Genomic DNA, 18,403 nt, shown 5'->3' with positions numbered 1-18,403 from the left:
CAGGCCACACAGGGTGGAGCATTTGTAGCCTCCCCAGTTGACACAGAACACACGCAGCTTGTTATCTCTTCTTTTTATCTGCTTAGACCCAGGTTCTCAGCCTACCTCACAACCCAGCCCAGTGGTCAAAGTTCAGCATCAGGCCTCACCAGAGCTGTCCTTACCCAGACCCTCCAATTGGCTCCCTTTATGCCCACTTCTACCCCAAATGAAAATGGGCCATAGCCCTTGGCAACCTCCTAGATGCCCTGCTCAGCCCTGGCAGCCCGCAGAGCCTTGGTTTTCCTCTTTGGGCGGGAGTCCAGGTGCTCGCTTGCCCTTACTGGTGTGGCTCACCCTAGTGGAAGGTACCAGGTCCCAGCTGGGCTTAACACTGCGAGATGGGAGAGACTCCCACCCACTCTTATCCCAGCCTGTCTTGCTGCCTCCCTGCTTTGAGCCTTGCACAAATCTGCCTTCAGGAGTTGCCAGTTTGGCCTCACTCCATACTTCTGTAGCTGCAGCCCAGTGCCACTGATGTGGCAGTCCCTAGAAGACTTGCAGTCTTCCTCATTGCCCCACTCCAGACTTGGACATCAAGAGAGCAAGAGCCTGAGCTGGGGATGGTGACTGCATGTGCCCTTCCTCCATAACTTGAAGCCCAGTAAGACTCAAATCCCACCCTCTCCACCTCCAGAGTCAGAGGGCCCAGAGATAGAATTAGCAGAGATCAGAAACTGGGAGGTGGGAATTTGATGTGTAAAACAGACAGGCAAAGTAGAATGTTTTGCTACCATTTATTTGCTGTATGGTATGTACTCAAGGCATGAGTCAGGGCTTCTGTACTACCCTCTGATCCCAGGAGACAGGGCAGGCAAGAAGGAGAGCCCAGGGAGAAGCTACCTCATCATGGGAAAATTATGGGAGCTGGAAGAGGTAGGGGGAGACCCAGCCATCCTGTTCTGACTTCTAGCAATTTCTTCTGCCCTCAGTCATGAGGGGCTCCCTATCCTCCCATCCTATGGTCCCAGGTGCAGCAATGAGAGAGGGGAAGGGAGGAGAGAAAGGAAGACAAGTTGGTGCCAGGTGAAGGCATCTCTGCTCTGCATAGCTATTTGGCCCTGGCCATAACTACAAGCAAAAGTGGGTGCAGATGGCTGGGCCAAGGGCTGTGGTATGGAGTGGATACTCAGTAGGCATGGTTGGCAATGTAGAGTGACTGTGCTGCTGCTCCACCATCTTCTCCACTGCCTTCATACTTGCCCTGGGCTGCAAGCCCATTCACCTGCAAAAGGGAGCGTGGAGTAAGCAGGCTGAGCCAGCCCACAGGTGCCAAGCCCTGCCCAGGCTATAGCCTCTGGGTGCTGCCCCCACCCACCACCACCTGTAGCTCCCAACCTCAGCCCGCTTGATGAACTCCTCAGTGGCAGCCCCAGCATTGTCCCGTTGCCCTCGCCAGGCATTGAGTGCAGAGGCTTGCAGGGCACGCCCATAGGAGAAGGTAAGCGCCCAGGGTCGGGGAAGGGGGCAGCGGTTGATGGCATTGAGGTTGAATGATGCCTCTTCTTCGCTCTGACCCCCAGACAGGAAGGTCACTCCTAGTGTGGAGGAGAGAAGACAAACTGACTGGTCACTCCCAATTTTTCCAGGATAGGGAACCCCTGAAGGCCACAAGAAGGACCTGAAGATGGGCCTTAGGGATAGGAGCAGGTTAGGGAGCTGGGTAGTACCTGGGACAGCTGGGGGCACAGTGCGACGCAGGGCAGTGACAGTTGCCATGGCAATCTCCTCTGGGGTATACTTGATGGGACAGGCATGGCCCGGGGTCACCATGTTGGGCTTGAGCAGGGTCCCCTCCAGGTATACATGATGGTCACTCAGGGCCTTGTACACAGCAGCCAAGACCTGGGTGGGGATTAGAGGAGGTTTACTAAGGGTCTGGGCCCCCACTGGTTACTGCTCGATGCTCCCTATCTAGGGGTAGATGGGCACAGACTGTGAGGGCTCAGTACAGGCTCAGATCACAGGCCTGTGCCGGGATGAAGTGAAAAAGTGCTAGGGGAAAGTGTGCCTGGATCTAAGCTGGGGGTTCTGGGGAACAAACACTCCTGCCGAGCTGTCCCTGCAGTATGTTTGTGTGCCCAGGTGTGGACTCACCTTCTCTGTAACATACTGACAACGTTTGAGGTCGTGGTCTCCATCAGGCAATATTTCAGGTTCCACAATAGGCACAATGCCATTCTGCAGGCAAGAGCAGAGATGCTTGGGAGGGGCAGTAGGGGAGATGAAGAAAGCCTTGTAACTCTCTCCCCACCAGGCATACAGGGCACCTAGCTCACCACCCTCCCAACACACACACCTGCTGGCAGATACTGGCATAACGGGCCAGCACGTTGGCGTTCTCCAGAATGGCAAGTGCAGAGGGTGTGCGCTCACTGATTTTCAGCACACAGCGCCACTTGGCAAAGTCAGCACCATCCTTCTTGTATTGGGCACAGCGTTCTGAGAGCCCATCCAGCCCTGCAAGCACAGTGCCAACCTCATTACTCTGCCCCTCTTTTACCAGCATCAACTATCTAACACCTCTTTGGTCCTCAAGCCCACCCATCCTATACCTTGAGTGGTGGTTTCTCCATCAGTCCCAGCTAGAGGCACCACACCCTTGTCAACCTGTAGAGGAAGCACAAGCAGAGGGTTGAATCCAGGCAGGATTCTCCTTGCTACCCCTCCTACACAAGCTTATTTTCACACCCAGCTTCCATTCAGAGCAGGGCCAGGGGCTGCACCTTGATGCCCACGACGATGCCCTTATCCTGGATGGTTCGGATGAAGGGAACACCATTATCATCTTTCTGGTAGAGGGTCTCATGGAAGAAAATGACGCCTCCAATGCACTTTTTCACACGGTCATCAGCACTGAACAGGACCTGGCGGTACAGCCGGCGGTTCTCCTCTGTGTTTTCCACCCCAATTTGGCTCAGCCGCTTGGCCATGCTGCCTAGGGGCAAACAAAGAGAGGCAGTGAGAACATCCCCAGGGTCCCCTAGCCACCTGTACCCTACCTGGCTACAGATGTCCACTTACCTACAGACTCATCCGCAGCCAGAATGCCTTTGCCCGGGGCTACAATCCGCAGGGCAATGTCAGACAACTCCTTCTTCTGCTCAGCAGAAAGGGCTGGGTACGAGTGAGGCATGGTGACAGCTCCCTGGAGTGGAGACAAGATAAAAAAGCCAGACCTCACCCTCTGCTGCCTATCCTGGCCAGGTGGGCCAAATGGCCTCCCCATCAAGCAAGGGGCTGGGAACAGGGCAGCAGTCCTTGGCATGAGTCCTGGGCATCAAGTGGCACCAGTCCTTCTGACAGCTAGCAAGCTTAGGGCTCCAGTTCCCACATCTCCTTTTGTCCCTGGTAGGCATCCTTCCCAGCCCTGGGGAAAGATGCAGGGTGGGGGTGGGGAGGTGAGCAGCCCTGAAGCCACAGCTCTTCTGATAAATCTGCTGCCCAATCGAGGATGCCAACCCTTCTTTCACTGAACTTGGCCCCTTGTTGAGGTAAGCAAAAGTCCTGGCCTTTCCAGCTTCCCTTTTCTCATCCTCCACAGGACCCCTAGGGAAAGTGTACTTACTTCCAAGGCTTCAGAATGAGGCAAAAGTACTTATTGCCACCCTCTTCTCTCAGCTTCTAGAGGAAAAGGTTGGAAGAACAGGTAGGGAGTAGGAGTGGCACAAATACCAGTCACAGGCTCCTGCAGCTTCTCCTTTTCTGTACTCCAAACCTGCCTGCCTATGCCTATTGCCTACTCCCACCCAGTACCAGAGGTTGGCCCCAGTGGGGCTGCAGTGATGTAGGAAAGAGGGCCCAGCGGGTCAGCTGTGTTAGTGTGTGGAGACTAGGGCTAGTGACACCTCCGGGTCATCTCTGTGCCCAGGAAGCACTTCACCTGTTTGGCAGGAGGGATAGCAATAGGAAGCACTTCAATTCCCCACAACTCAGACAACCAGACGGGAGGGCAGAGGACCAAGGCTGAAAGGAGTAGAGAGCCTGAGAGAGAGATGAGACTGAGGGGAGCTAGTGGTGACTCAGGCTAACCAGTCAGCGGGAGAGACCTAGACCGGGGGGCAGAGAAGGCGGGAGAACTGGAGAGAGGACCTAGCCTAGGAGGAGAGGGAGCAGGCTGAGAAGGAAATGCTCTGGGTAGGAGAGACAGACTCCAAGGAAAAATCCAACAAGTAGAGGAGGATTTGGGATTGGAAAAGCTGAGGTCCAGGTGGGAGAGCTGAGGAGGGATAGAACAGAAGAGGTTGAGCCATGGGGTTTCAAGTACGCGGAAAGGAGCAAAGATGTTAGGAAAGGGTCGAAAGGGCACATCCCGGAGTCCCAGGTAGCAGGACGAGGATGGCAGGGGAAGAGCCAAGGAAATGAAGCGGAGATGTTGAGTGGCTCCCGCCTTGCCTGGCCTTACCTGTGCGCAGCCAGTTAGCAGCCGCAGCCACAAGCACAGCTCGGGTTCTGATCCGCAAACAGTTGAGGCTGCAGCCCTGGCTCCCTCTGGTAAATGAGGCTGCGGATGTCGCAGAGCTACGTGACTCCTCCGGGGGCGTGGCCTGCATGCCCCGCCCTGACCACACCCCCTCCCCAGGACTGGTGTCCGGGGCAAGGCCACGCCCTCAGAGGCGGGGCGGCGAGGTGGAGTGAGCGCCCCGCCAGGCATCCGTGGCTGTTAGGGACTGCCCTCCCACCTCGGGGAGCCTGGCCATGACCTTGCGTTCATTTCTGCCACAATCCCTTTACCACGTGCCGGGCACTTGCTGGATGCTGGGGATTAAGCTTAGTCTGGTGAAGGGGAGGCACCAGAACAGTAACAACAGGTTGAGTAGGTGGGTCAGAAGCATCTTCAAGGTGCCCAAGTTCAGGGCAGGAAGTAATGAACTGAGCTTCTCTGTCCTCACCCCCATATTTGCCAGGGTATACCCCCGAGGGGGCTGGGGAAAGTAAGAGAATGAAGCCTTTCTGTTTCCTCCAGGCGGTGAGCCAGGGAACAAGCAGTCCAGTGCCCAGAGTTTTGGTGAAAGCAGAGGAAGGGAGGAAGGGCAGGCAGCCTTGGCTTTGGATGCAGCAGGAGGTGGAGAGGGATCTATGGAGGGTGCCCAGGCAGGAGGCCCAAGCTGCTTCTTCCCTGACTTCATCATCCGCCCCCTCTCACCCAAAAAGTAAGATTCCGTAAGCTTGGAGAAATTCATTAAATACACTTTATTTAAATAGCATTTATCTCAGTTGGCTCTATGCCAGTTGGTCTTGGTATTGGGGTAAGGGGGTATTGCAGGTAAAAAGGGGTGAAGCAGATTCTGGCTTTCAGTTTCTTAGCTCAGAAATTCCAGCAATCCCTGTAGTTCTTTGCATCCCCTCACCACCTCTGGAATAGAGAGCAGGGTCTGGGAAGAGAGGCAGAAAACGCAGCTCAGGACCACAGACTTAAGGCCCAGGGCTCCCAGCCCCAGGAGGCAGCCGCTGAATTAGAGGGGAGAAAACAGACACCACAGAGAAGCCTGCAATAGTGATTTAGGCCCAGCTCTCAGCACAGGCTGGGAACCAGATCTGTGCTCATTAGTACCTCCTGGGGCCAGGCCTTGTACCAGGTTCATTAGTGATATCACCTCCCTCCTGCCTTTACCTTATAAATATGCTGAACAATGTCATCTAGTTTTTCTAACTCCTTGTCAGAGCGCCGAAGGTTCTCCTCTAGGATATTTCTCTAGAAAGCAAACAGATTTTATAAGTCCTATGCATAAAAGAGCAAACTTGGTAGGACAGGGGAAACATGGCGGGGCATTTGTTAACGATGGTAGGAAATGGCCCTGGAACGGCATGGACATTCTTACATGGCTCTGGAACTTGATCATGAGTTTTTCTTTCTCATTTTTCATCTCCAGGAACATCACTCTCAGTTTGTCCACCTAGAAATATGTCCAGATCAACAGGGGTACAGCCTGGGGTCCCCACCTGCTGTCCAGCTCCTCTGTTAACTCTGAGTCACCTCCTGAGAGAGCCACACTTTCTCCTGGATCCAATTGGTGGCCATAGGCTGGCAGTTGGAGTCCAGCTGGCCTGCCAGGGCCTCCTGGAGCACTTTGGTCTCTGTCTCCGCACGCCGAAGTGAGCGGGTAAGGTGGGTCACCTCCTCTCTAAGGCTCTGGGAATGAGAATGGAGAGGTGTCCAATAGGACATAAGGATAGACAACATGTGGTGAACAAAAGTAAACCATTTCTCATACTTGGGATCCTGGCTGACCAGTAACACAGAAGGCAAAGGCCTGGGCATGATGGTGAACATACTATGAGCTCGCCACTCTTGTCTATCTGTTCTAGGATCTTCTCATTCTGCTGCTGTATCACTTCCTGGAGCTCCTTTTCATTCTGTGAGGGAAAGGGAGGTGAGAAGACACATGAAGAGCTGGTCTCTTCACAGCCCTTGCCAGGAGGTAGGAGAGAGTGCCTGACCCATGCTTAGCCCACATGGGACCAATTGATATCACGCCAATTCTTCCCCCAGGGCCAAGCCAGGCAAGGCACATTTCAGTGTTGGGAGAGCTCTGCTAGAGTTCCTGACTTCTCTCCTGAGTCAGCCTGGGAAGATAGGTCAGCCCATAGCTGACATGTGAAATGTCTGACCCCAGGAAGGGCAAAACTAGGGCAGTGGTTGGAAAATCCCCACCACCCAGATTCCTGGAGAGATAATGGCTCCCAGTGGGCCAGTAGAGCTGCCCCAGTTCTTCATCGCCCCACTTCTAGGTCCCTCCTTCACCTTGTAGCGCAAGCACAAGGCCTGGTTCAGCCTCTCTATGTCTGCTTCCTTTGCCTTCTGGACTTCCTGATGCTGTTCTTCCTGGGCCTGCAGCCTAGCTTGCAGCTCACAACTGAAGGAAGGAAGAATTTAGCAACATTCCTGTCCTCTCAGGGGTCAGTTGGACCCTTGGCATAAGAGGATGTCTCACTGTCCCTCTGTCACCAAAACTGCATCCCACTCACATTTTTCGCTGCAGAGTCCTGATGGCTTCTTCTTTAGACTCTTGTAGCAGGGAACAAAGACTCTGAAGCTCAGTAGTCATAATACTCATTTCTGCCAGGCTCTCCTCCATGCCTGGGGTCTCTGAAAGAGAAAGTCCCAGATAGAGGTCTAGCCTTCCAGCCCTGGAAGGAAGGAGTGTATAGCCATCATTTCCACAACTCTTATCCATGTTCCCCACCCACAGGATTTGAATGTCTGGAACATTACAGATCCCAGAAGGCAGAAATAAAATGAGCCCAAGTAGAATTGAGGTTTTTAGAGCAAAGCACTTCTCACTGCTCTCGTCTTTACTCATCACCACTAGATTTTCTAGAAATGAGGCAGGATCCCTGGAGCCCCTCCTAACCTGCGGGCTGAAGGGAAACCATTGATGCTACTCGGGTGAAAGCACTCTTGTCACTTCCAAGCAAGGGCACAGGAGTTGATTCTGGCTCTAAGAGAAAAACCAATAATGGGAGAGGGCCCCTCTGATGATCCAGGCAGGGGTCTACCATAATGGAAGCCAGGGTAAGATAGACAAGCCCGCTGGTGGACATCCTCAACAGCAGAAGATATCAGGAGCAGCGTCACAACTTTCCCACCCCCAAATCCCAGGGCCTTTAACCTTCATCTGCCACTGCTGTCAAGATGCTTCCCAGGAAGGTCCTGTCATTAGGCAGAGGGTGTTCCTGGGTGGGAGGACAGGCTGTACTCAGCAGAAGGGTCTCTTGTTCAGTCTAAGGGCAAAGAAGAAAAAATAGCTGCTGTTCAGGTCTAGTGAACTCCTGGGCTTCCAGGTAACTCCCAGCCATCTCTTCCAAAATGCTGTTCCACCTATTATCTCAATTCTCTATCTTCAACTTCTCCATTAGTGCCTTTCTCTGAACATGTTTATATTCTTAAGCCTCTCCGACAAAAACAGCAGTATTTTAAAAACAAACCTAAACAAAACAAAACAAAACCCTTCTTCTTACCTTAAATCCCCTTTTAGCTACTGCCTTTTCTAGAAAGAAAGGAAAGAAAGAAAGAAAGAAAGAAAAGAAAGAGCCTATACTTCTTGTTTATAACTCTCACCATCTATTGACTCCCTAGCCCACTACACTCAGGCTTCTCCCCTGTCATTCCACCTAAATTCTTGTCATTTGGTTCACCAATGGCAGCCTTACTTTCAAATGCAATGCATATATTTCAGCTCTTGTTTTACCTGACCTATTTGATATTGATGACCACATTGTTCTTTTAGAAACTTCCTTTTCTTAGCTTCCAGGACATGAGTCTCTCTCCTTTAAAGGCAGGCCCCACACCTTTCTGGTTATTTCTTCTCTATTCACAGGTCCTTCCTTAACTGCTGGATCCTCTGGGTTAAGTCCTTGGCCCTAAATTTACTCTAATTCATTCCCAGGGTGGCCTTGCCTTGGGAGCATCACAAAAACATCTACTTCAAACTTCCCTTCCACATGAATGACTCTTCCATCCCTCTCTCAACTTTTTCCCAGTCTTTTTCCCAGTCTGCAGACTCAAAGGCTAACTGCCTGTGAAGAATCTACCAGAAGGTTCCACAGTCAATCTGTCAACTTAGTATGTATGAAGCTGAGTTCACCATTTTCCCTGTGCCCTGATAGAGAACACCCTATCAAAAGTCTGTTCCTACTCCTGTATTTACTATTCTAGAGCAGGGAGAGGGAAGGCTAGCAAATTGTGGCCTACAGGTCAAATCTAGCCTGCCAACTATTTTTGTAAATAAAGTTTTATTGGAACACAGCCAGACCCATGAATGGCTGTATCATCTATGGCTGCTCTTGAACTACAAAGGCAGAATTGAGTAGTTGAGACAGAGACCATATGGCCCAAAAAGCCAAAAATACTTATTATATGGCCATTTATAGGAAAAGCTTGCTGGCCTCAGTGCTGAAGTAGCTGTGCTTGTGGCTGCGGCTGCTAACTGGCTGCGCACAGGTAAGGCCAGGCAAGGCGGGAGCCACTCAACATCTCCGCTTCATTTCCTTGGCTCTTCCCCTGCCATCCTCGTCCTGCTACCTGGGACTCCGGGATGTGCCCTTTCGACCCTTTCCTAACATCTTTGCTCCTTTCCGCATACTTGAAACCCCATGGCTCAACCTCTTCTGTTCTATCCCTCCTCAGCTCTCCCACCTGGACCTCAGCTTTTCCAATCCCAAATCCTCCTCTACTTGTTGGATTTTTCCTTGGAGTCTGTCTCTCCTACCCAGAGCATTTCCTTCTCAGCCTGCTCCCTCTCCTCCTAGGCTAGGTCCTCTCTCCAGTTCTCCCGCCTTCTCTGCCCCCCGGTCTAGGTCTCTCCCGCTGACTGGTTAGCCTGAGTCACCACTAGCTCCCCTCAGTCTCATCTCTCTCTCAGGCTCTCTACTCCTTTCAGCCTTGGTCCTCTGCCCTCCCGTCTGGTTGTCTGAGTTGTGGGGAATTGAAGTGCTTCCTATTGCTATCCCTCCTGCCACACAGGTTGAAGTGCTTCCTGGGCACAGAGCTGACCCGGAGGTGTCACTAGCCCTAGTCTCCACACACTAACACAGCTGACCCGCTGGGCCCTCTTTCCTAGCAATCTAAGGATCATCATTCACTCTTCTAACTTACTCTCACATCAAATTGGTCACTCTTACATCAAATTGGTTCTACTGCGTCTGCTTCCTAAATATCTATTGAATCCATTCACTCCATCCTCTCCTTTCTACCGCCTATAAAACTGCCATTATTTCAAGCCCTCAAAATCTGGCCTCCTGCCTACTTCTCCAGTGTTGTCTCCTGCCTTGCCCCACAGAGCTCTCACGCTGCAGCCATGAAGAGCTGCTTCCCATTCCTCAGACTTGCTGCATTCCATATGAGCAGCATCTTGCCTTGTTCATCCTCTAGTCCCAGCACCTAACCCAGGTTTTATAAGGTAGACACTATAAAAAAGAACACATCATGTACTATGTGCATGACTTTCTACGTACGACTCTCATATGTAGTCAGATGAAACTTTCATACACCGTTCCCTCTGCCTAGTGGGACTTCCTAAATACCCTCCCCTGCCCCACAAACTTCTAAACCTCAAGACTGTACCCAAGGTCAGCTGCTTTGAGAAGGCATCCTAATTCTCGAAGGCTGAAGTGGTGCTCCCCTCTCTATCTCTCACAGTGGTCCATGCAGACCTCTACCATGATCATAAGTCAAGATGACAAGTTTACATCTGTTTGTCTTCCATGCTAAACTGTAGACTTGTTGGCATTTCCTGTGCTCGGTACCCAGTTGGGGAAGAGGATCAGGTCATAAGCAATTGCCAGATTTTAGGATATTTGTTGTGCCTTATCTGCTGAATAAGCTAATTACCTTTGTATTCTGAATGATGTCAACCATTTATTGTTTAGTGCACACTGCGGGGAGGCCAAAGAAGGCTATATTTCTGCTTTCTTGAAACATAGTCTGGTTGAAGAGACCAGGTATCCAAGGAAAATTAATACAAATACAAAAGAAGAGTAAGTTCATGAGAAATATGGCAGAAGAAAAGATCACCGGGTCCACATGATTTGATTTGGGAACATTTCAAAGAAGGTAAACCAGGGAAGATTTCTTTTTTTGGCAGGGAAAGGGTTTCACTCTCACCCAGTTTGGAGTGCAGTGATACAAAAAAATTAGCCAGGTATGATCATGGCTCACTGCAGCCTCAACTTCCCAGGCTCAGGTGATCCTCCCACCTCAGCCTCCCAGATAGCTGGGACTACAGGTTCACAACACTACACCTGGGCTAATTTCTGTATTTTTTTGTAGAGATGGTTTTCACCATGTTGCCCAGGTCGGAAGGGAGGATTTTAATAGAAAAGGCATTTCCAGTTTGAAGAAAGAATAGAATGAATGTGGGAACAGCCAGAGTCTGGGTTCTGGGGATAAAAATGGGGACATGTGTGTAGCATACAGGCAGTCTAGCTGGGGCAAAGTGTTCATAATAGGGAGATAGGAGACAGGGGAAGAAAGGTTTGAGCAACAGGCTAATGAGGTCCTGTAGGTAACTGAAATCATAAAAGGTCACAGTTAGAAAAAGAGTAATGTTTTAGGAAGACTATCTGTAAAATAAAGATACAATTGGAAGAGAAGAGAAGGAACCCCAGGATCCTACCTTCTCCTTTAGTTTTGTCTGTAGAAAGAGAGTCAGGCTCTGTAGTTGCTCAGTCAGCACCCCTAGCTTTTGAGAGTACTGCCGTGTTTTCTCCAGATCTTGCTCCTGGTTATCTGCTATGGTGCTGGCCAGTTTAGCCCTGAAATAAGGAACAGGGAAGATGACCAAAGACCAAATTACCTTCTCTGAACGCCTATCCCAAATCCCCACAGAGCTGCATTAAAGGAGAGAAACAAGAGGCTCAACACTCACAGTTCTCTTCTTGGAGATTTTGGCTTCTAGAAGTGTTCCTGAGAAAAAATAAGCACTTAGGGGGAAGTACAGAAAGTTAGAGAACTTACGTTAGGTTCTCTACAGTGTCCTTGAGTTTCTCACACTGCAAGCTGCGCTCCCGGAGCACTTCCAGTGTGGTTTTCAATTGACACTCAACCTGACCCAGCTCCAGGTGAGCAACCTGATTCTCCTGGTCTGCAAACTGGGAAGACAAGAGAAGGAGCAAGACAGGGAGGGAGAATTTTAGTGCCCTGGGTACAGAGGCTTTTTCTAGTTCACAGTCTCAAACCTTACCTCAACACTATCAGGCAAGAATCACACTCCTGAGGCTTACCAGCTCCCTTGGCCCAAGCCATATTCCTTACCTCCAAGGTCTCTTTCAGGTCCCGCACCTCTTTGGCCAGGACAGCTTGTTGCTGCTGCAGTTCTGCCTGCATGTGTTTTAGTGCCATCTCTTCCTTTTGCCATCTGCCAGAGACAACATATTAGATCCCATTTGGTCCTAAATCCTGGATGCCTACTGCCACAGTACCCCGTTAGGAACTCACTGAGCAGCCTGCTCCTCATTGCTCTGGGTAAGCTGGCAGAGTAACTCATCCTTCATAGCCAGGTCCTGGGCACAATGGGTATGCTGACTCTGTAGCTCTTTTAGCTGGCTGTCCATGTTGGCCAGAATCTGCAACTGAGCCCGGAGATCTAGAACAAAAGTATCCTAATGACACCATGCGGTCAGCAGGCTAGAAACTCCCCAAACTTCTGCTCCAAAGCAAGTGCTCCTGAGTACTTCCTTGCTCTAGTGCCACACTCCAAGCCTTAACAGGGGGGCTCAAATGCTTACATGCATGCATACACACACACACACACAAACACCTGTTGCTAGACGACTGTTTTCCAACTCCAGTTGTTCTGTTTGGCCTTTGCACTCCTCTAACTGGGCAGAGACTTGTTCCAGCACCCTAGAAACCTAGGAAGAAAAGATGGTTTTCCTCCTATAGTTCCTCCTGAATCAATAATCCCAGGACTTGGTCCAGCTTCTCTTTCTGGACAAGACAGAAAACTACCTTGCTCCTGGGCATCAACATTGCAGAAAATAAGGTTGATCCTCAGGAAAAAGTAGAGACAGGAGAAAAGTTGCTGAAGTAAAGATGCTGAAGGGCAAAGGAAAAAACTGCGCTTAAGGCCATCTTACAGCTAAGAGACCTTACTGGCTGGCCTCCAAACCCACAGGGTGAAAAGAAAACAGATCCAGGGTAAGAGGCTAATGGTATCACACATTAGGAAGGAAACCAAGCCTAAGCAGTCCCCACTCTTGGTTTGTACCTCCTGCTTTTCCTCAATTGCCACATCACGTTCCTGCAGGGCTTGCTGGCTCTTGACTGTGAGTTTCTCTGTGAGTTGTCGGGACCGACTCAGCAAAGCTGTCCATGTTGTATACTACCAGGGGAAGCAAGCAGGTCAGTAGAGCACACTTGAGGCAAAGCTCACAACAGGACTTGATGTGAGTAAGGAATTAGTTATGATGGTCCCAAATACTCACATCCAGTTGCATGGACCTCCAGTCTTGTTGCAAGGTAGAAGTAAGACTCACTGTCTGCTGAACCAGCTCTTCTTGCTTGGCATGAAGCCCTACCTACAAAAGAAAGATTGCCTAGGCGGGAGCCCCTTCCCTTTGGATACAGCAAAGTGGGAGTATGCAACTACCCTCCCAGTCTGTCAGCACAGACCCCAGGAAAGAAAATGCCCTTAAATTACCAGTTGGGTCTGGGCGTCCTTCAGAAGGCCTCTGAATTCCCGCATGGATGCTAGGTCCTGTTCCAGCTGGCTGATGCGCTGGCTGGCGTGTGCACAGAAAGCCTCCAACACTATCTCTGCCTATTGAGGGAAGTGGTTGCAAGGACACAGTGGGCAACAGGGGAGCCAGCACAAAAAGATGTAACCATGACACCTCAATAGATCAGTTCTTTACTGCCCAGGGCAGGCAGTTCTTAGGCCACCCATCTGTGTCTAAAGTGCATTTGTGTTCCTGCAGGAACCTTGAGGTGGAAACCTCCCACATCCAAGAACAAATGCCTGGCACCTTACCGCATCCTTGCCTCTGAGAGCCATTTCCTCTCTGTGCCTTGCCTCCTCCCTTTCTGCTTTGAGGCTCTGGAGCTTTGCCCTCAATTTCTTCAGCAAATCAAAACAGCAACAGACCAATGTTTCTGCACGCTGAGACTATATGATAAGAATCAGTTAATGTGTCTGGTTCCTCTTTATGGCTTTTAGTCCCACCACAGGCCTCCACCTCCATCTTCAGGCTGCTTACCTCCTGACTCACAGTAGTCTTATCTTCTTCTAAATGCAACAGGGATAGGTGAAGCAAGGATATCAGCTCTTTAGAGACAAGCACCCATGATTGCTGTAGAGAAAAAAATGGGTAGGTGAGATCAAATAAAGTCACTAAGCAGGAAACAGGGGCACTGGGGAGGAAAACCGCTAACCCCAATTCCAAGCTCCGCATAAGGAGATGTACTTTACAAATGTTTGGAAACCTCCCTTCACCACCACGACTTAGTATCACCATCTACTAACCACCCAGGATTCTCCATTCTTCATCTTCACAGGAGACCCAGTGGTGGTGTAAGGTCAATCATCACTTACCATGACATTTCTGGCCTGCTGTAGGGCCTGTCCCATCTCATGGCTCTCCTTAAGATGCTGAAGTTTATTAGTTATCTAGCCAGAAAAACAGAGTTGTTCCTTGTTTTGTTTGTTTGTTTTTGAGACAGAGTCTTGCTCTATCGTCCAGACTGGAGTGCAGTGGCACAATCTCAGCTCACTGCAACCTCCACCTCCCAGGTTCAAGCAATTCTCATGCCTCAGCCTCCCAAGTAGCTGGGATTACAGGCACGCACTACCACACCCAGCTAATTTGTATATTTTTAGTAGAGTTGGGGTTTCACCATGTTGGCCAAGCTGGTCTTGAACTCCTGGCCTCAAGTGATCCACCGACTCGGCCTCCCAAAGTGCTGGGATTACAGGGGTGAGCCACCATGACCAGCCAAGTTGTTCCTTTTGAGTAGGCAACATGTACCACCAGCACCTCATTCTTCCTCCCACCCAGTGAGTTATAGGAGCCTTTCCTATTTTATTTATTTTTTATTTTCTGTAGAGATGAGGTCTTGCTATGTTGCCCTGGCTGGTCTCAAACTCCTGGCCTCAAACAGTCCTCCTGCCTCGGACTTCCAAAGTGCTCCTGCCACACCCAGCCACCTTTCCTATTAAAAGCAGAAGCAAAGTACTCAATTCAATGAAGCCAAGTCAGAAAGAAAAATCCACAGGTAGGTAAAAAATTTCTTTGTTTAGCCAGGCACAGTGACTCATGCCTGTAATCCCAGCACCTTCAGAGGCTGAGGCAGGAGGATCACTTGGGTCCAGGAGTTCAAGACCAGCCTGGGCAACACAGTGAAACCCCATCTCTAAAAAAAAAAAAAAAAAAAAAAAGGCTGGGCACGGTGGCGCACACCTGTAATCCCAGCACTTTGGGAGGTCAAGGCGGGCGGATCACCTGAGGTCGGGAGTTCGAGACCAGCCTGACCAACATGGAGAAACCCCATGTCTACTAAAACTACAAAATTAGCCAGGCGTGGTGGCACGTGCCTGTAATCCCAGCTACTCCGGAGGCTGAGGCAGGAGAATCACTTGAAACCGGGAGGCAAGGTTGCAGTGAGCCGAGATTACGCCATTGCACCCCAGCCTGGGCAACAAGAGTAAAACTCCGTCTCAAAAAAAAAATTTTTTTTTCATTAGCCAGGCATGGTGGCACATGCCTATATTCCCAGCTACTCAGCTGGATTGAGGTGGGAGGATCGCTTGAGCCCAGGAGGTGGAGGCTGCAGTGAGCCATGTTCATGCCACTGCACTCCAGTGTGGGTAACAGAGTGAGACCTCGTCTCAAAAAAAAAAAAAAAAAAAAGGATGAACCAATTTATATCCTGCAGATAAATAGAGTATGCTTACCAGCATTACCTATTTTATTCTTTGCTATTGAGTCACAAGAAAATGGCATCTCACTGTTCAATTTGCATTTTTTATTGCCAATAATGCTAACCTTCTTAGGTATTTATTCATCATTTTTACTTTCTTAATTGTCTGCTCATTATCCTGGGTCAGATAGATAAAACTCATAGTATGCATAGAGTAAGTAGGTATGATCTCAAAGGCAGTAGAACCCCAGAAGACAAGTTCTAAGAGAAAAGTGGGAGTCTTCATTACTGAGGCAAGGCAGCCATCATCTGGGGGAAAAGTTACTACTGGAGCAGCACTGCTGATTTCTTGGAGTTCATGGCTCCCTTCCCCAGCAAAGCAGTTATCATTCACTGCTGCATCGTGAAATAAGGCACAGAGTAGCACATGAGCTTGGATAGGGCTCACATCGTGCTCAGCTGGACAGTCAGGCAGGTGATGAGATTAATGTGAAGGAGGCAGCCAGGCAGCAAGGACATGGCATGCTGATGGAGAATGGCTAAAGGTATGTCATTTCCCCTCTTTGGTTCTGCTTCAGTGGCCTACAAAGGGACCTGGCAACCTTCAGGGGAAGAGGATGCATGGCAGATTCAGGGATGGGAAACAAGGTCAAGAACAAGAGGAAAGGACACAAAGATAAGAAAACAGGAGGGAAATTGAACAGCTGGAGGAACATGGAGCTTATGGTTTCCAGGATTTTTGGCAAATGGTAAGGTCATTACTTTGAGGATATTTTCAACTCAAAGGAGGTCTCTGCACATTTGGGGACCATCTCTTCTTAGCAGCAGCCACCTATTATCTCAACAGCCACAATGGTGAGGTGCTATCAATTCCTTCACCTGCCACCATTCCCTTCCTTCTTAGGCCTGTGTTGTAATAGAATCCTCTAGAACATTGTTGTTGTTGTTGTTTGAGACAGCCTCACTCTGTTGCCCAGGCTAGAGTACACTGGGTGATCTCGGCTCACTGCAACCTCTACCTCCTGGGTTCAAGCAATTGAATCCCAAGTAGCTGGGATTACAGGAGTGCACTACCATACCCAGCTAACTTTTGTATTTTTAATAGAGATGGGGTTTCACTATGTTAGCCAGGCTGGTCTCAAACTCCTGGCCTCAAGTGATCTGCCGGCCTCAGCCTCCCAAAGTGCTGGGATTATAAGCGTGAGCCACCACATTGGGCCAACAGTGGTCTTTTAGCTACTTTCCTCTAATATTTCCTGCAAAAACTAAGTACCCTTAAGCTTAAATTGTTGCAAAGGCTGTAATGTCCAGCATATTACCAATATTGACAATTTAAAATAATTTTTTTTTTTTTTTGAGACAGAGTCTTACTCTATCCTCCAGGCTGGAGTGCAGTGGCGCGATCTTGGCTCACTGCAACCTCTGCCTCCCGGGTTCAAGCGATTCTCATGCCTCAGCCTCCCAAGTAGCTGGAATTACAGGTGCCCTCCACCACACCCAGCTAATTTTTGTATTTTTAGGAAAGACGGGGTTTCGCCATGTTGGCCAGGCTGGTCTTGAACTCCTGACCTCAGGTGATCCTCCCGCCTCGGCCTCCCAAAGTGTTGGGATTACAGGTATGAGCCACCATGCCCAGCCTAAAATAAAATTATTAGATTACTCTTAAATATATCCAGTGGCATAAATACTACATACACCAAAATGATGAGATACCTAGTTGCTATCTTTTAAAAATACAAGAAAAAGCTCTTCTTAGCAGTCAGAAATTTTATTATGTCGTCCCTTTTTCTCTTTGAACATATATTTTTTATTTTTCTCAGAATTTCAGCCTAATGTAATATATTTTTATGCTTTAAAGTATGTTATTAGCTGGGCACAGTGGCTCACACCTGTAATCCCAGTGCTTTGGGAGGCAAAGGCTAGCAGATCACTTGAGCCCAGGGGTTTGAGAACAGCCTGGCCAACATAGCAAAACCCCATCTCTACTAAAAATACAAAAAAATTAGGTAGGTGTGGTGGCATACACCTACAGTCCTAGCTACCCAGGAGGCTGAGGTGGGAGGATCACCTGAGCCAAGGAAGCTGAGGCTTCAGTGAGCCCTGATCGCAACATGGTACTCTAGCCTGGGTGACAGACCAAGACACTATCTCAAAAAATAAAAATAAAATCTGTTATTAACCATCATCTCTGCAACAATGAAAGTTCATCTAAATTTAAATTAAAATTTCCTTTAAATTCCTTTGACCAGAAGGCTTTAAAATGAAAAAGCTTTCTTTAGGATAGAGAAATCTTTTAATCAGTTGTATATTAGTCACTGTAATATAATTTCTAATAAAATAAACATGCTCAGCAAAATTTAATTGGGAATCACCTATTAATGAAATCGATGGAGATTCCTTCCCCTTATTAGTTCGTATATCTGTGGATTACTATAATTCCAGCAATAAGAAATAGTTCAGCAACAATTCGTGACTCTGTGTTTTGAGGCAGGGTCTGGCTCTGTCGCCCAGGCTGGAGTGCAGTGTCAAGATCTCAGTTCACTGCAGCCTTGAACTCCTAGCCTCAAGTGATCCTCCGCCTCAGCCTTCCAAGTAGCTGGGACTACAGGCACACACCACCGCACCCAGCTAATTTTTGTATTTTTTTGTAGAGATGAGGTTTCACCATACTTCTCAGGCTGGTCTTGAACTCCTGAGCTCAAGCGATCCTCCCACCTCACCCTCCCAAAGTACTGAGATTACAGGGGTGAGCCACTATGCCAGCTGACTCCTTTCCATTCTGACAGATGTAAACACTGAGAAATCTTCTTCACATAAACAACAGGGGCCAGGCGCAGTGGCTCACGCCTGTAATCCCAGCACTTTGGGAGGCTGAGGCAGGTGGATCATGAGGGCAGGAGTTCGAGACCAGCCTGGCCAACATAGTGAAACCCTGTCTCTACTAAAAATACAAAAATTAGCCGGGTGGGGTGGCATGCGCTTGTAGTCCCAGCTACTCAGGAGGCT

General features: G+C 49.4%; 2 protein-coding genes across 6 annotated transcripts in view; both read right to left on the bottom strand.

Moving 5' to 3' along the window:
• Positions 1–762: 762 nt before the first annotated feature.
• On the bottom strand, positions 763–4,625 carry ALDOC (aldolase, fructose-bisphosphate C). Of its 3 annotated transcripts, none has more exons than XM_016930612.3 (10): positions 4,445–4,625; positions 3,608–3,663; positions 3,064–3,187; positions 2,766–2,977; positions 2,595–2,649; positions 2,339–2,499; positions 2,137–2,220; positions 1,710–1,884; positions 1,378–1,577; positions 763–1,264 (listed from the first exon to the last, which is right to left on the bottom strand). In XM_016930612.3, exons 3-10 carry the CDS (start codon positions 3,173–3,175, stop codon positions 1,169–1,171), a joined length of 1,095 nt encoding a protein of 364 aa, XP_016786101.1. In that variant the 5' UTR covers positions 3,176–3,187; positions 3,608–3,663; positions 4,445–4,625; the 3' UTR covers positions 763–1,168.
• Positions 4,626–5,213: 588 nt separating this feature from the next.
• Positions 5,214–18,403, bottom strand: part of SPAG5 (sperm associated antigen 5) — a 22,060-nt gene continuing 8,870 nt past the window's right edge. For 2 of the 3 annotated variants that reach the window (XM_016932174.4, XM_054670164.2), the window contains exons 5-24: positions 14,073–14,147; positions 13,738–13,830; positions 13,512–13,646; positions 13,182–13,301; positions 12,967–13,059; positions 12,750–12,863; positions 12,300–12,393; positions 11,978–12,125; positions 11,795–11,897; positions 11,498–11,631; positions 11,157–11,295; positions 7,653–7,764; positions 7,395–7,481; positions 7,009–7,129; positions 6,785–6,896; positions 6,316–6,396; positions 6,017–6,172; positions 5,862–5,936; positions 5,654–5,734; positions 5,214–5,414 (exon numbers count right to left, since the gene is read on the bottom strand). In XM_016932174.4, coding sequence (XP_016787663.2) covers positions 5,343–5,414; positions 5,654–5,734; positions 5,862–5,936; positions 6,017–6,172; positions 6,316–6,396; positions 6,785–6,896; positions 7,009–7,129; positions 7,395–7,481; positions 7,653–7,764; positions 11,157–11,295; positions 11,498–11,631; positions 11,795–11,897; positions 11,978–12,125; positions 12,300–12,393; positions 12,750–12,863; positions 12,967–13,059; positions 13,182–13,301; positions 13,512–13,646; positions 13,738–13,830; positions 14,073–14,147 — 2,145 coding nt within the window. In that variant the 3' untranslated portion in view covers positions 5,214–5,342. The remainder of the gene's footprint in view (positions 5,415–5,653; positions 5,735–5,861; positions 5,937–6,016; positions 6,173–6,315; positions 6,397–6,784; positions 6,897–7,008; positions 7,130–7,394; positions 7,482–7,652; positions 7,765–11,156; positions 11,296–11,497; positions 11,632–11,794; positions 11,898–11,977; positions 12,126–12,299; positions 12,394–12,749; positions 12,864–12,966; positions 13,060–13,181; positions 13,302–13,511; positions 13,647–13,737; positions 13,831–14,072; positions 14,148–18,403) is intronic. The other variant, XM_024350402.3, reaches the window with a different exon arrangement.

The sequence above is a fragment of the Pan troglodytes genome, chromosome 19, assembly GCF_028858775.2.
Source record: "Pan troglodytes isolate AG18354 chromosome 19, NHGRI_mPanTro3-v2.0_pri, whole genome shotgun sequence".
NCBI classification, from domain to species: Eukaryota; Metazoa; Chordata; class Mammalia; order Primates; family Hominidae; genus Pan; species Pan troglodytes.
The sequence above is the reverse complement of the archived record's forward strand: the minus strand, read 5'-3'. Positions and strand labels throughout refer to the sequence as shown.

Bases quoted from the DNA above. Each gene is read 5' to 3' on its own strand.
- ALDOC (XM_016930612.3), bottom strand. From the start codon at position 3,175: ATGCCTCACTCGTACCCAGCCCTTTCTGCTGAGCAGAAGAAGGAGTTG. The intron at 2,650-2,765 runs GTGCAGCCCCTG...CTTCCTCTACAG, and splicing joins GCATCGTCGTGGGCATCAAG to GTTGACAAGGGTGTGGTGCC. The intron at 2,500-2,594 runs GTATAGGATGGG...CTGTGCTTGCAG, and splicing joins TGGAGAAACCACCACTCAAG to GGCTGGATGGGCTCTCAGAA.